The sequence below is a fragment of the Microcaecilia unicolor genome, chromosome 13 (assembly GCF_901765095.1).
Source record: "Microcaecilia unicolor chromosome 13, aMicUni1.1, whole genome shotgun sequence".
Classification (NCBI taxonomy): domain Eukaryota; kingdom Metazoa; phylum Chordata; class Amphibia; order Gymnophiona; family Siphonopidae; genus Microcaecilia; species Microcaecilia unicolor.
The window spans coordinates 53,231,351-53,248,556 of record NC_044043.1 but is presented as its reverse complement, the minus strand read 5'-3'; the positions used below and the strand labels follow the sequence as shown (position 1 = coordinate 53,248,556).

Sequence of the window (17,206 nt, the reverse complement as noted above, 5' to 3'; positions counted from 1 at the left end):
CCGACAAATATCTAACAGAGAAATCATACTATTCTCCACCCACGAGGCTGCCATTCCCCTAGTGGAATGAGCAGACCAGCCCCTAGGCACCACAGGACCCTTCACCAAGTAAGCAGATGCAACCGCCTCCTTCAACCACCATGCTATGGTCACCTTAGGAGCCGCTGCACCCTTCTTTGGGCCACCATGAAGAACGAACAAACGGTCAGAGGCTCTGAAGTCCTGAGTTCCAGAGAGATAACAACTCAAAACTCTCCTGCATCCAGCTTGGCAATACCACGCTGCTCCGAATCTCCAGCCATATCACCCAACACTGGCAGAGAGATGACCTGATTAACATGGAACTCGGAAACCACCTTGGGCAAAAAAGGAAAGCACCGTCCGCAACGAAACCTTTCCCTCAGAAAGGACAAAAATGGTTCCCTACAAGACAAAGCCTGAAGCTCTGAAACACTCCGTGCTGAAGTAATCGCCACCAACAAGACCGTCTTTAAAGATAAATCCTTACAAGATGCCGATACCAGAGGCACAAACGGAGGCCTGATCAAAGCATCCAAAACTAGCTTCAAATCCCACGGAGGCCCCATCCGTCACTGAGGCGGACGCAGCAACTTAACACCCTTAAAAAAACGCACTACCTCAGGCACAGACGCGAAGGACTTTCACTGAAGCTTCCCACGAAAACATGACAAAGCTGCCACCTGAACCTTCAGTGTAGACAAGACCAGACCCCTATCAACACCATCGTGCAAAAATTCCAAAACTTCCGCCACCGAAGAGCGAAACGGCCGAACTCGATGGTCTTCACACCAGTGCTCAAAGATTCTCCAAACCCGGACATACGCCAAGGAAGTGGATCGTCTACGGCAACTCAACATCGTAGCAAAGCCACTGGACGAAAGCCCCTTCTTCTTCAACTTGTGCCGCTCAAGAGCCAAGCCATAAGCGAAAACCGAGCCGGATCCGGCATGATTATCGGGCCTTGACACAGAACTGATCCCAACAAAGGCAGGGCCGCCGCCCCTGCCAACTGCACCAGGTCTCCGTACCATGGTCGACGCTGCCAATCCGGAGCTACCAGAATCACCCGACCGGAGTGATGTTCGATGCGCTATATTACTCGACCGACTAACAGCCACGGAGGAAACACATACAGTCAGTCCCGAGACCAAGGCAACAGAAGAGCGTCGATTCCCTCCGCTCAAGGGTCTCTTCAGCGACTGAAAAAAAAAAAATCTCTGAACTTGCGCATAGCGAGCCGTTGCCCTAAGATCACCGAAATCCCCAGACCGACACAACTCACTGGAACACTGACAGAAGAAAGACCACTCTCTGGGATCTAGAGTGTGCCTGCTGAGATAATCTGCATCTATGTGACCTACCCCGGCCACATGCGCTGCCAAGAGAGCCTGAAGATGAGTTCAACTGCGCCGCCAAGGCTCTTCGTCCCCCCTTGACGGTTGACATATGCTACTGCCATGGCATTGTCACAGAGCACTCGGACTGCCTTGTGGCGAACCACCGACGTCAAGGCCTGGAGCGCCACCCGAATGGCCCGAGTTTCCAGCCGGTTGATGGACCACTCTGCTTCTGCCCGAGACCACCGGCCTTGAGCTACCTGACCGAGACAATGTGCCCCCCAACCTTGCAGACTGGCATCCGTGACCATTACCAGCCCCTGTGGGGACTCCAACGGCATTCCTTTTCCCAAATTGCGCGGGTTGAGCCACCAGCGGAGACTGAGATGAGGGGCCACCGACAGCGGACAACACATTTCCAAGTCCTGCGACAGAGGGGACCAATGACTGAGCAGAGCTGACTGTACCTGACGCATGTGCGCCCTGGCCCATGGAACTACCTCTATGGTCGCCGCCATCAGTCCCAGGACCTGACGATAAGTACGGGCCGTCGGCGCCTTCTCTGCAAGGAACCGACGAATCGGACCCTGTAACTTGGAACCAAAAGGCTGCACGAAGGAAAGTGAAGATAAGCTTCCGTCAAATCCAGGGAAGTGACCGACCGCAACGTCTCCATCCGGAAAGAGGGCACCTTGAGTGCCGCATTGACCCTTTTGAGATCTAAAATGGGACGAAAAGTGTCCTCTTTCTTGTGGAGCACAAAATAGATCAAATAGCACCCTGAGCGTTGCTGATCTGAAGGAACAGGAACCACGGCTCCCAACGCGAGCAGCCACCGCAGAGTGTCCCTCACTGCTGCCCTCTTGCTCCAAGACCGACAGAGGGATTCCAGAAACACTTCGGGAGAACAGCTTTCAAATTCCAGCGCATATCCGCCTCGAAACACCTTGAGAACCCACTGATCTGACCTGATTTGGGCCCAGCTCTGGTAAAACAGACTCAGCTGAGCCCCAACATGCACCAGAGCCTGAGCCCGCACACCTTCATTGGGAATTGCGGCATGAATACTAATCTCCTGCGGAAAAGCCACGCCCTCCGCGACGCCTCTCACGAAAGAACTGAGTGCGCTGGAAAAACCGACCCGTAGAGGTCCTACTACTATTAAACATTTCTACAGCACTACTAGACTTATGCAGCGCTGTCCAAATTAACATGAAAAGACAGTCCCTGCTCAACAGAGCTTACAATCTAAATTGGACAGACAAACAGACAGCTAAGGGTAGGTCCCACTCGATCTGCCCGGCCTATACCGCTGAGCCTCCCTAAACCGTCCCCGAGAGGAACTAGTTCTGGCCCCTGCCTTGAACCGAAAATCTGGAAGCCATAGAACCTTGGTATCACTAAGACCTCACACTAACTTGTCCAAATCTTCTCCAAAGAGCATAGCTCCCTTAAGTGGCAGAGACCCACAACCATAGCCATATTTTTTGTCTGAAGTAGGCAACAAATCATAAAAGCCTCAGACAAAAAGGATGAACCCATGTCCAAGTCAGCTAACTCCTGACCCCCAGAAGAACCAACATCTACCGAATCATCCAGGAGCTTCTCGGCCCAACAAAAACATGCCCGAGCTACCAGACCCCCACAAACCGAGGCCTGCAGGGCTAGAGCCGACAAAACAAAACTACGCTTGAGAAAAGATCCCAACTTCCTATCCTGAGGATCACGGAGGGCCGTTCCTCCATCAACCGGGATAGCCGTAGCTATAATTACTGCCATCACTACTGCATCTACCGTGGGAGCCTTAAAGGAATCCCTATCGTCCTGAGGGAGGGGATAAAGCCTCGCCATTGCCTTTGCCACCTTACACGGCAAATCCCATTCCTGACAAATCATCTCCCGGAGATCCTTGTTCATAGGGAAGGATCACGCCTGACGCTGAATGCCCTTCACCAACGGATCCTGGACAGTTTCCCCCAAAGCCACCTCAGAACCAAACTGAAGGGAGGACGACACCTGATCTATGAGTTCTGACAGCTCATCTCTATGGAAAATCCGCACTACTGAAGGATCCTCTCCAGGAATCCAACAATCCTGCTCCTGAGAGCCATCAATTCCATCTGACTCCCCCAGATCACTAAGCACAGCTTCTGCAGCCACAGGAGAAAAACATTGCCTGTCCTCTGACCACTCTAACCGTGGTCTCTCAGCCAAGACGGAAATAGCCCCCTCTTCCAATTGGGGGGGGGGGGGTCCCGATCTCCAGGCCTGATACCGCGTCCAGACAAAATCTGGAGGAAAGCCCACCATTCCTGGACCGTCATTAGGCCCTTTTGTGCCAAAAACGGAGGTCGCAGGCCAAAAAACAGCTGGCTCCACGGGCTGCGTCAGACTCAAGATGGCGGCTGTTCCCGCCGAAACTGTTCCCGCTGACAGCGGCCCTGCCTACACTCCCGCTGACCCGGAGACTCCCGACACCATCGATCCCTCCGCGGTCAAGTCGGGGGGTGCCGCAGCCACCTTTATAGGTGCACCGCAAAGCTACACTGAGCGCCCGGCGCCTCTACCCCTCGCCACGAGCACGCGCGACATCGGAGGAGCTGGGCCGCCATAAACCACGAGGGAAGGGAAAAGCTGTTCCGCAAACGCGCCAAACCAAAAACTCACTCACACTGCAAAAGCACTGAAGAAAGCGCTGCTCTCTCGTTCCAGCAAGGAATCGAAACCCCCGTTCGGTCCGCTGAAAATAAAGAATTAAATGCCCTTAAAGGCACAATACTCCAACTCTGGCAGCTGGAAATTGTAAGGCACTCAAGGCTACAATACTGAGAAAGCAGCCGAGGCACAAAGCTGCCAAGCAAAACGAAATAGAATAACTGACCTTAAAGGCACAGTACTCTAATTCTGGCATCTGGAAATTGTAAGGCACTCAAGGCTACAATACTGAGAAAGCAGCCGAGGCACAAAGCTGGCCAGCAACATGAAGTAGAATAACTGACCTTAAAGGCATCTTACTCTAACTCTGGCATCTGGAAATTGTAAGGCACTCAAGGCTACAATACTGAGAAAGCAGCCGAGGCACAAAGCTGCCAAGCAAACAGAAATAGAGAGCAGCACAGGGGGAGGGACCCAAACATAGGTGTAACACCCCAGGGGGAAAAACTGGGCCCCACCAGACCCAGGGCCCCAAAGCACTTTTTTTTTTTTTTTTACACACACGTACAGGGTACTGCAACAGAATAAAGTTTGGAAGGAAAAAAAATCCTACGACCCAATGACAAACTACCTCACCAGATTATTGGAGACTGCACAGGCTGTCAACTGCTACCTCTGCTGAGACTGAGAAAATACTGGCTAGTGGAGGTTCTGCACAGGTTATATATACAGGCTTCAAAAGCTTAGTGTTTTCTCAGTCTCCCTCTGCTGGTAGGAGGACATAACCCACGCGTCTTGACCGGTCTGGAGGGTCGCTGAGGAACAGAGGCTTTAAAGTTTATGGTCCATTATTTTAGGCCAAGCAAGACTGTCTGTTAACTTGTCCCTGAAAAGACCAAGAAAAGACAGGCTATAGCTGTAGATCATAGATAAGGGAATAAGTTATATGTACAAAGCTGGCTGATCTCCTTGAACCTCCAACTGAGCTCCACCACCCCTACTCACCAATCTGGCCACTGTCTTGACCGCGTCCTCTCTTCCACCTGCACACCCTCCAAATTCTGCACCTCAGCTCTTCCTCTCTCTGACCATCACCTGATCACCTTCACACTTCATCACCCTCCCCCTCAGTCCCGCCCAACACTAACCACTACTTCCAGGAATCTCCAGGCTGTCGACCCTCCTACCCTATCCTCTAGTATCTCTGATCTCCTCCCTTCCATCATGTCCTCCGAGTCTGTCGACAAGGCTGTCTCCACTTACAATGCCACTTTCTCCTCTGCGCTGGACACCCTTGCACCGTCCATCTCCCGTCCCACAAGGCGTACTAATCCCCAACCCTAGCTGACCCCTTGCACCTGATATCTTCGCTCCTGCGCCCGGTCGGCTGAACGCCTCTGGAGGAAATCTCGCACCCATACTGATTTCATTCACTACAAATTCATGCTATCCTCCTTCCAGTCCTCCCTATTCCTCGCCAAGCAGGATTATTACACCCACTTGACTAATTCCCTCGGCTCTAACCCTCGTCGTCTCTTCGCCACCCTTAACTCCCTCCTCAAAGTGCCCTCCGCTCCCCCCCCCCCCCCCACTCTCTCCTCAATCACTGGCTGACTGCTTCCGCGACAAGGTGCAGAAGATCAACATCGAATTCACCACCAAACCATCTCCTCCTCTTCACCCTATAATCCACTCCCTCAACCAACCAACCCAGGCCTCCTTCTCCTCTTTCCCTGATATCACCGAAGAGGAAACCGCCCATCTTCTCTCCTCCTCGAAATGCACCACCTGTTCCTCACTCCCCATCCCCACCAACTTACTTAACACCATCTCTCCTACTGTCACCCCCCCATCAGTCATATCCTCAACCTCTCTCTCTCTCCACCGCAACTGTCCCTGACACCTTCAAGCATGCTGTAGTCACACCACTCCTCAAAAAACCATCATTTGACCCTACCTGTCCCTCCAACTACCGCCCCATTTCCCTCCTACCCTTCCTCTCCAAGATACTTGAACGCGCTGTTCACAGCCATTGCCTTGATTTTCTCTCCTCTCATGCCATCCTCGATCCGCTTCAATCCGGCTTTCGCCCCCTACACTCGACAGAAACGGCACTATCTAAAGTCTGCAATGACCTGTTCCTTGCCAAATCCAAAGGTCACTACTCCATCCTCATCCTCCTCGACCTATCCGCCGCTTTTGACACTGTCAATCACAACTTACATCTCGCCACACTGTCCTCATTTGGGTTCCAGGGCTCTGTCCTCTCCTGGTTCTCCTCTTATCTCTCCCACCGTACCTTCAGAGTACATTCTCATGGTTCTTCCTCCACCCCCATCCCGCTCTCTGTTGGAGTTCCTCAGGGCTCTGTCCTTGGACCCCTTCTTTTCTCAATCTACACCTCTTCCCTGGCTCCCTAATCTCATCTCATGGCTTCCAATATCATCTTTATGCTGATGACACCCAGCTTTATCTCTCCACACCAGACATCACTGCAGAAACCCAGGCCAAAGTATCGGCCTGCTTATCCGACATTGCTGCCTGGATGTCCAACCGCCACTTGAAACTGAACATGGCCAAGACTGAGCTTATTGTCTTCCCTCCCAAACCCACTTCTCCTATCCCTCCACTCTCTGTCTCAGTTGAGAACACCCTCATCGTCCCGTCTCATGTGCCCGCAACCTTGGAGTCATCTTCGACTCCTCCCTCTCCTTCTCTGCGCATATCCAGCAGATAGCCAAGACCTGTCGCTTCTTCCTCTATAACATTAGCAAAATTCGCCCTTTCCTCTCTGAGCACACCACCCGAACTCTCACCCACTCTCTCATTACCTCTCGCTTTGACTACTGCAACCTACTCCTCACTGGCCTCCCACTTTGCCATCTATCCCCCCTTCAGTCCGTTCAGAACTCTTCCACCTGGACCATTATACTCACATCACCCCTCTCCTCAAGTCACTTCACTGGCTTCCGATCAGGCACCGCATACAGTTTAAGCTTCTCCTATTAACCTACAAATGCACTCGATCTGCAGCCCCTCCCTACCTCTCTACCCTCATCTCCCCTTACGTTTCCACCCGTAGCCTCCGCTCTCAAGACAAATCCCTCCTTTCAGTACCCTTCTCCACCACCGCCAACTCCAGGATCCGCCCTTTCAGCCTCGCCTCACCCCATGCCTGGAATAATCTCCCTGAGCCCATACGCGAGGCCCCCTCACTGCCCATCTTCAAAGCCTTGCTCAAAGCCCACCTCTTCAATGTCGCCTTCGGCACCTAACCACCATACCTCTATTCAGGAAATCTAGACTGCCCCAACTTGACATTTCGCCCATTAGATTGTAAGCTCCTTGGAGCAGGGACCGTCCTTTTTTGTTAAACTGTACAGCGCTGCGTATCCCTAGTAGCGCTCTAGAAATGTTAAGTAGTAGTAGTGATCTGCAAAACCAAACAGCTGTATACTAAACAATAGCACATCCTGAGTTTCAATTTGCCCAATTTAATGTGAACACTTTTTACTCTGTCTTTAGCTACTAAACATTGGTTTAAGTACATCAAAATACAGTAATTCATTATCAGTAAATGAAGAAAATACACAGTTAACCTAATAGTTACCTCTTGACTAGAGACTTTGCCTCGATAGATGATTGGATCAGTGCCCATCGTTTGAAGCTAAATGCAGACAAAACTAACTTGATCAATCAGATTCTAAACGTAAGGTAAATCCTATTCTATGAGAACAAGCAGGACATCACATTCTCACACATGGGTGACATCATCCAACGGAGCCCAACATCAAGCAACTTTCCCAGTCCTACAGCATTACTATGTTTGTCTTCCCTGGACCTTGCAAACAAAATACAATATGCAGCGGTGGCTGTGCCGGTACAGTCTACATTAGGGGGTCTCTCTTGCAACTGAAGTTTATTTTGGTCATGATAGATGCCAGTCTCTTGAGCTGGGGAAGCTCTTTGTCGCTATCTAACATTACAAGGAACATGGACCCCCATAGAGGCTCAGTGGCAGATAACTGTCTAGACCTCAGGGCTGTTCTTAGGGCTCTTTTTGCATTTGCGAGTGTTTTGTACCTTTGTCCGAGTCTCTCTGACAGTGCGAATGCTGTATCCTACATAACAGGCTTGGGGCGCATGGAGTGTCTCTCTGGCCCTGGAAGCCCATCTGCTCTTCACTTGGGCAGAAAAGATTATCCAAGTAGTTTTGGCAGTGCACATTGCGGGCAGCCTTACAACTCAGGCAGAGTCTCTTAGCAGGAGCTCCTTAGATCCCAGAGAGTGGAGACTCTCTAATCAAGCCTTCATCCTCTTAGCAAAGCATTGGGGTCTTCCCCTTATGGACCCGATGGTCAGAAAGTGAAGAAAGAGTTTGTTTCACAAGGTCTACATGCCCTTCAGCTGTGGCTTCCAGGACTACTACTCTGTTTCCTCCATGGCCAGTGAGGGAGTGTTCTTCACCAGGTAGCTTATCATCCGGGCAGGGTTATTCTTGTGGCCATGATACATGGATCTGGTCCGTCTTGCAGTGGACAAACTTCTTCCCCTGCCATCGTTCAAGGGTCTCGTTCATCAAGGTCCCATACTAATGGAGGACCCATCCTACTTGATCTTACAGCTTGGCTCTTGAAAGATCCCATTTGAGAAAGTAGGGATACTTGGAAGAAGTTATCATCACTTTACTCAAGGCCCGGAAGCACTTCACTTTGATAGCTTATGCTCGGGTTTGGAAGGTCTTTGAGGCATAGTGTTCACAAAGGGTTATTGATCCTTTTCATTCCTCTTTGATTCAAGTCTTAGCCTACCTTCAAGAGGGTTTCAAAAAGGGTTTGGCTTTAAAGTCCTTAAAAGTACAGATTGCTGCCCTATTGTGTTTTAGGGGATTGTATGAGCAATTCTTTTTTGGTGTGTCATAGTAAAATTCATAGCATCCCTCCAGGATGGCACAGATGGGTTATGCACTCCAACCAGCAGGTGGAGACTGAACTTCTGAGTTCTACTATAACTGCTGTGCAGTCCCCAGAAGCCAGTTGTTCTCAGTCTCCAGCAGGTGGTGGACGTGCAAGACTATGTAGTCCTCGTCAGGTATTGGGGTGTTAGGCCTGTGAGTTTAGGTAAATAAACAAAAAAATTTGATATTAGGAGGATATTATCTTTAGGTTCCCTCTCAGGGCTGGTCTATTTCTGAGCGCTGGGTGGGGGGGGGGGGGGGGGGGGCGGGAGGTCTCCCTCACCCCGGGGGTGTCACACCCGGGTGGCCGTGTCCCTTCCCCCACGTCCCCTTCGGGGACCAATTTCTGTCTGCCTTGGCTCTGCTTCTTTACCTGAGGGTAGACAGCTAGCCTGGAGTGCTGTTGTGGGTCTGCTAAACAAAAACAAACAGAAAACAATTGTGCAAAGTGAGTTCTGAAGTTGTGCTACCTGGGTTCTGCCTCTTACTCGCAGCTCCTTGTTCCCTGTACGTTTTTTTTCGTTTGCTGGGGCATTTCTGCGGCTCAGTGGAACTCCTGGCGCCTCGTGGCTGCGATGAAATCAGAAAAATTGAGGAAGTGCTCTGTTCCCACTGCGCGGTGGATGTGATGAGAGCTGGCAAGTTTTGTCAATGCATAATCCATCTTTGCTGGATCTTGCCAGGTATTTGTGACCTGGATTGGCCACTGTTGTTAACAGGATGCTGGGCTTGATGGACCTTTGGTCTTTCCCAGTATGGCAATACTTATGTACTTATGAATGGACTAAAGGAAAGCAAATTAGCAGGTAAGACAAGACCTAATTTCTCCATTGACTTCAACCCCCTCCGGCCAGTTCCTCAGTGGAGCTTATTTTTGTTCTCAAGGCTCTTCAGGTGCTCCCTTAGAGTCCCTGGTAAAGCCATGCTAAAGGATCTCGCTCTGAAGTCAGTGTTTCTTGTTGCCGTCACTTCTGCAAGAAGAGTTTTAGAGCTTCAAGCTCTCATATAAGGATACGATTCTTTATGGAAATGTGAGTCCATTCGTACTGTCACTTCCTCTTTGCCAAAGGTAGTCACCCCTTTTCAAGTCAACCAACTGTTTTGTTCCTTCCTTCCACCAGGGCCAGTATGAAACAGTTCCCACTCTTGCACTTGGAAGTATGCTCGAGTATCTGGAGGTCATTAATGAATTTCATTTTTCTAATCACTTATTTGTCCGGTTTGCGGGTCCCGGAAAGGGCCTCTCCACTTCCAGAGCTACTATTGCTAGATAGGCCAAAGAAACTTCACCTGTCTTTTGACAGGTAAGCAGCCTCTAAGATCCTTTGGAGCTCATTCCACCATAGAGGTGGTGACCTCCTGGGCGGAATCCCGGGCAGTGCCTCTGGAGAACGTTTGCAGGTCAGTGACCCGGTCTTCCACCTATTCCTTTTCTAAGCATTACACGCTGGATGTGGCAGTGTCTGCAGATGCTGGGTTTGGAGCTTCTATACCTCTTTCAGGGGCGTCCAATTTATGCCTGACATAGGGACTGCTTTGTTACATCCATTTCTCTGGACTGGTCTGTTGAGATGAAAAGGAAGGAGAAATTAGTCCTTACCTGCTAATTTTCTTTCCTTTTAGTCCAACAGATCAGTCCAGGAGCCCATCCTGTTTTCTTGTACATTTCACAAAGTGTGTTGTATTATAGTTCTGCAATCTTCTCTGTTTAGAAGACGAAATCTTTCTTCAATGGTTCTTCATTTGATGCTTCTGATATCCTTTAAAAGAGGAGGGAGACTTTTGTGCTTCTGGAAAATTTGTCTCCCATTGCTTTGTTATAAATTTACTGAATTGTATAGTGACTACTGTCCCTTATCATAGATCTCAATTCTGTGTTCTCTATCTTTACCTGCTGGTAGATGGGCATAACCCATTCATCTGTACTGATCTGTACAGTACAGCTCCATCTCTACCTGTTTTCAAATCTATGCTGAAAACCCACCTTTTCACCACTGCTTTTGGGTTCTAGCCACTTCTCAATTGCCCTCCCCTTGTTCCTTCTCACCCAGTACTTCCCTCACCCTTAATTGTCTTGTCTGTCTGTATTTTTAGATTGTAAGCTCTATTGAGCAGGGACTGTCTCTCTGTGTCAGGTGTTCAGCGCTGCGTGCGTCTGGTAGCGCTATACAAATGCTAATAATAATCTGTTGGACTAAAGGAAAATAAATTAGCAGGTAAGAACTAATTTCTCCTTTTTCTGCCAACATTGTTCCCAAACCCCCATGCCCAACCCAGTGAAAGCGTCCTGCACAGCTTCGACTGCAAGAGAGCCTTCGCTTTCTATCTGGAGCAGACTAAAGCCCATAGACAGTCCACTCAGCTTTTTATTTATTTTTACTCTAACAGGATGGAAACAGCCATCCGTAAACACACTTTATCCAGTTGGGTAGCAGACTGCATCTCCTTTACTTATGCTCAAGCTGGGCTGACTCTTGACTGTCATGTCTTGGCTCATAATGCTTATATTTGGAAAAACACGTTTTGACAGCGTCAAACCACTCAGAGAAAGATTGCACTGGCTACCAATCAAAGAACGTATTACTTTCAAAATCTGCATGACTGTTCATAAAATTATTTACGGCGAGGCACTGGGATACATGACAGACCTCATCGACCTGCCAACCAGAAACACCACAAAATCTGCACGATCATACCTAAACCTCCACTATCCAAGCAGCAAAGAACTCAAATACAAATCCACCTATGCAGCCAGCTTTTCCTACCTAAGCGCACAACTATGGAACACATTGCCAAAAGCAGTAAAAACTACACTCGACCACCTAAATTTTCAGAAAGCACTAAAGACAGACCTGTTCAGAAGAGCATACCCCTCCGACCCAACATAAAAATACTTGGTCACCTGTGACAGAATGCAACCAAAGATCGTAACAGACATTATGTGACTCTTCTTCCCCCTTTCCCTCTCTAAGTTCCCCGCAACTGTACCTACCATACATGTACCTCATTCTACCACAATATCACTTTGTATTCATTCATTGCATGTATTTGTTCAGACCGTAATCGACTAACACCGTTAACGGTTATATGTAAGCCACATCGAGCCTGCAAAAGGTGGGAAAATGTGGGATACAAATGTAACAAATAATAATAATGTCAGAGCCATGACTGCATCCGTAGCCCACTTGAGGTCAGCCTTAATAGTGGAGATTTGCAGAGCTGCAACGTGATCATTAGATCACACATTTCACCATTCACATCTCAGCACTGTTTAGAACAAGGCTCCCAATGTGGCAGTCTCTGAGATCTATTTTGGGTCTAGAATCCAAATCTCTCCCCACCCCTGTCCACTGTTCCAGGCTGATCAAAAAAAAATGTTCTAAGCCTGTTGCAGGCCTTATTCCTCTCCCCCCCCCCCTTTTTTTGTTTTGTTTTGTTTCAGTCAGCCTGGTAGGTAGGGATTCCCAGATGTGAGAATGTGATGTCTTGCTTGTCCTCGGAAAAAGCAAAGTTACTCATGGGTAGTAGGTGTTCTCTGAGGACAGCAAGACACATTTTCATATCTGCCCACCTTCTCTAGGAGTTGTATAGCTTTTGCAATAGACTGCCTGGTCCCACGTGGCAGGCAGGAAGATACGTGCCCATGTGTGATGTGCTGTTCCAGACGCTTCTAGAAGAAGCTGGGAAGGTGCTCCACGCCAGGCTCCATCGGATGACGTCAGTGAGAATGTGTCCTCGGAGAATATCTGTTGCAGTAATTTCACTTTCTTTGGGGTGTTAAAATTTACTTTAGGTTTAGAAGCTGCTATTTAGAGTGTTGGCTCTCATTTGAAGTCATTATGAAAATTCTGGGGGCACTTATGGATTCTGCTTTAACCGTGGCATCTCAAGTTAGTTCCATTGTGAAAAAGATGTTCTTTAAATTATGACAACTTTAGACAACTCAGGTTTTGTCTGCACGAGGAACATTTTAGAATTTTGGCACAGGTACTAATTGTCACCCATTTGGATTATTGTAATATTCTTTATTCAGGGCTTGCAGTAAAAATAAGTTTTAGATTACAGCTGTTAATATATCCACAAAGTTTACTTTAAGGGCATAAATATGATATGTCTCCACTGTTGTGTAAATTACATTGGTTATCCGTACTACAGGCAAGGATTATTTTTAAACAGATTAGCACCAGAATGCTACATTTGGTGACATTCTTAGATCATGAGAACATTACAATCTTCTATCGAAGTGAGGAAAAGCAATTACTGTGTATACTTACCTATACAGTGATACCTCAGTTTTCGTTGATAATCCGTCCGAAAACAATCATTGAAAACCGAAACAGACAAAAACCGAGGCAATTATTTCCATATGAATTAATGTAAATCCAATTAATTCGTTCTAGACACTCCAAAATACATACCAAAAACACATTTTATAGAGAATAAATATAGTCCCATGGTGGAGCTATAAAGGGAAAGGGTTAACTTATTAGCAAGGGAAACACTTAACAGGGAAAATGAGATTTGAGCACATGTGATTTTATCTTGCTTGCATTGCGTTAGACGCACAGGGTGATGCTCACACAATGAAAAACAGTGCCACAATGAGCAGGAGAACACGTGGGTTGCCCTTTGTTTTCACAAAATTAGCAACAAAAACCAAGGCAACCAATGAAATCCGAGACAACTATTTCACTGAAAAAATCAACGAAAACCGAAACCGACGAAAACCGAGGTTTCACTGTACATCATCCCCATGTGTAGGTCGCATCCCTACTTTCCCACTTAATTTCAGTGTTCATGTGATGACTTGTGTATAGGTGTCTATTCCTAAGTCCAGCATTTCCTTTCCTACTACTACTACTTAACATTTCTAGAGCGCTACTAGGGTTACGCAGCGCTGCACAATGTAACAAAGAGAGACCGTCCCTGCTCAAAGAGCTTACAATCTAATAGATAAGTGAACGGTCGGTCCGATAGGGGCAGTCAAATTGGGGCAGTCTGGATTCACTGAACGGTAAGGGTTAGGTGCCGAATGCAGCATTGAAGAGGTGGGCTTTAAGCAAAGACTTGAAGACGAGCAGGGAGGGGGCTTGGCGTAAGGGCTCAGGAAGGTTGTTCCAAGCATAGGGTGAGGCGAGGCAGAATGAGCGGAGCCTGGAGTTGGCGGTGGTGGAGAAGGGTACTGAGAGGAGGGATTTATCCTGTGAACGGAGGTTACGGGCGGGAACGTAAGGGGAGATGAGGGTAGAAAGATAGTGAGGGGCAGCAGACTGAGTGCATTTGTAGGTAAGAAGGAGAAGCTTGAATTGAATGTGGTATCTGATCGGAAGCCAGTGAAGTGACCTGAGGAGAGGGGTGATATGAGTATATCGGTTCTGGCGGAATATGAGACGTGCAGCAGAGTTCTGAACAGATTGAAGGGGGGATAGATGGCTAAGTGGGAGGCCGGTGAGGAGTAAGTTGCAGTAGTCCAGGCGAGAGGTAATGAGAGCGTGGACGAGAGTTCGGGTGGTATGTTCAGAGAGGAAAGGGCGAATTTTGCTGATGTTAAAGAGGAAGAAGCGACAGGTCTTGGCTATCTGCTGGATATGCGCAGAGAAGGAGAGAGAGGAGTCAAAGATGACTCCGAGGTTGCGGGCAGATGAGACGGGGAGGATGAGGGTGTTATCAACTGAGATAGAAAGTGGAGGAAGAGGAGAAGTGGGTTTTGGTGGAAAGACGATAAGCTTGGTCTTGGACATGTTCAGTTTCAGGTGGCGGTTGGACATCCAGGCAGCAATGTCGGATAAGCAGGCCGATACCTTTGCCTGGGTCTCCGCGGTGATGTCTGGTGTGGAGAGATACAGTTGGGTGTCATCAGCATAGAGATGATACTGGAAACCATGAGATGAGATCAGGGAGCCCAGGGAAGAGGTGTAGATTGAGAAGAGAAGGGGTCCAAGGACAGATCCCTGGGGAACACCAACAGATAAGGGGATGGGGGTGGAGGCAGATCCATGAGAGTGAACTTTGAAGGTGCGGTGGGAGAGATAGGAGGAGAACCAGGAGAGGACAGAGCCCTGGAACCCAAATGAGGACAGTGTGGCAAGAAGTAAGTCATGATTGACAGTGTCAAAAGCGGCGGATAGATCGAGGAGGATGAGGATGGAGTAGTGGCCTCTGGATTTGGCAAGGAACAGGTCATTACAGACTTTAGAGAGTGCTGTTTCTGTCGCGTGAAGAGGGCGAAAACCGGATTGAAGCGGATCGAGGATGGCATGAGAGGAGAGAAAATCAAGGCAGCGGCTGTGGACTGCGCGCTCATGTATCTTGGAGAGGAAGGGTAGGAGGGAGATGGGGCGGTAGTTGAAGGGACAGGTAGGGTCTAGTGATGGTTTTTTGAGGAGTGGCATGACTACGGCATGCTTGAAGGTGTCGGGGACAGTTGCAGTGGAGAGAGAGAGGTTGAGGATATGACAGATGGAGGGGGTGATAGTAGGAGAGATGGTGTTAAGTAAGTTGGTGGGGATGGGATCAGAGGAACAAGTGGTGCATTTTGAGGAGGAAAGAAGGCGGGCGGTTTCCTCCTCGGAGATATCAGGAAAGGAGGAGAAGGAGGTCTGGGTTAGTTGGTTGAGGGAGAGGGTTGAAGGGTGAAGAGGAGGAGGTGGCTTGGTAGTGAACTCAAGGTTGATCTTTTGCACCTTGTCGCGGAAGTAGTCAGCCGGTGATTGAGGAGAGAGCGAGGGGGGTGGGGGTGGGAGCGGAGGGCACTTTGAGGAGGGAGTTAAGGGTGGCGAAGAGACGACGAGGGTTAGAGCTGAGAGAATTAGTCAATTGGGTGTAATAGTCCTGTTTGGCAAGGAATAGTGAGGACTTTACTTACCTGTTAGTTTCGGCATGTCCATTTTCTTTCACTATCTCCCCTCTCCCCCCCCCCTTCTGCAAGGGTGTTCCCTGGTCCCTCTATCAAAAGCTGTAAGCATAGTGTCCCCCCTCCTTTTCCCATGCTCCACTATCATTCCAGTGATTCACTTCTGTCGGACAGAGGGCACAATCTAGCAGCATGCCTAAGCATGGACATGCAGGAAAGCCCAGCACTGGCACTGAAACCGCTTTGGAACAGTAGAAACAGTTATGAATGTAAGCTGGGACACTATGCTTGTGGCTGCTCTGGCAGGACTGAGTGACATGCTGAGGGGAGGGGAAAGGAAGATGCTGGAACTGGCATAGGTGGATAGGGAGGGCTGGTATGCATAGACACCCCCTCTCCGATGTTACACCTTAATAATAGTCAAAAGTGACTTGTATTTTCATCACTCTTAAAATTATGATGTTTAAAAGATTTCTTGATTATAGTATGATATTTTATGGGTCAGCTTTTTATTTTTTGGCTTATTTGCTGTACCACCTTCATTTTTTAACTAGTATTTTTATTCCTGTAATCTGTTGATTATTCTTGTATTAACTATAAATTGGTTGTGATTTGCTCTAGATCTGTTGGAATAAAGCAGACAATAAAAGTCAGTTTTTATCAAATATACTACATTTGGATAATTAAACCTTTTAATGTACCAGTAAGCTCATAAAACTGGTAGCTGACTACCTAGTACTTGAAGAAAAACTAAATGGGCCATTGAAGCTGCTTCTGATACACATTTGCCCTTAAGGATGCAAATTAGTTCTGCTAGAAGATAGCTTATGAAGATGAACAGACAGAGTAAATGCTGGATGTTTCCTTCCCATTTAGTTGGATCCAACAGCTCTGGGGGCTCGCTCTGCTCAAGCAGTGGCCGTGTATTCATGGGCTCCCCCCCTGCTATTTACATGGGATCATCTCCTCCTGGAGCAGAAGCAGCTCCCAACCTGAAGTACATGTCTTATGGCACCTCACCACCTAGCCTGGAAGATTTTATCACTTTTGAAGCTCCAGAACTGCCAGAAGAAACGTTAATGGAGGTAAATAAAAAGTAAAAAAGCAAAGGGTAGCTGTGTGGGTTACTTTTACTGCCCAAGGCCAGTCAACATGACTTTTTAGTAGGCTTCTGATTCTAGGGATTTATATATTGTAAACTTAGGTGTTTATGTTCAAGCTAATTAGGTGCTCTAAGAGGGTACTAAAAATCCGTATGTATCAATGTTTTCATGTCACAAAGTTAAAATTTTAGGCACACTTTTAGGTGGATTCAATTTTTTACCATTTGTATACTGTCATCATCCCCCGTCTTTCTCTCTCTCTCAACATGCCCTCTCACCC

General features: G+C 48.2%; 1 protein-coding gene across 4 annotated transcripts in view; it reads left to right on the top strand.

The window, feature by feature from the left end:
* The window catches only part of ULK2 (unc-51 like autophagy activating kinase 2), a 219,040-nt gene that overhangs the window by 155,239 nt on the left and 46,595 nt on the right, over positions 1 to 17,206 (top strand). For all 4 annotated transcript variants that reach the window (XM_030222096.1, XM_030222094.1, XM_030222095.1 and 1 more), the window contains one exon: positions 16,700 to 16,908. In XM_030222096.1, the coding sequence (XP_030077956.1) occupies positions 16,700 to 16,908 (209 nt within the window). The remainder of the gene's footprint in view (positions 1 to 16,699; positions 16,909 to 17,206) is intronic.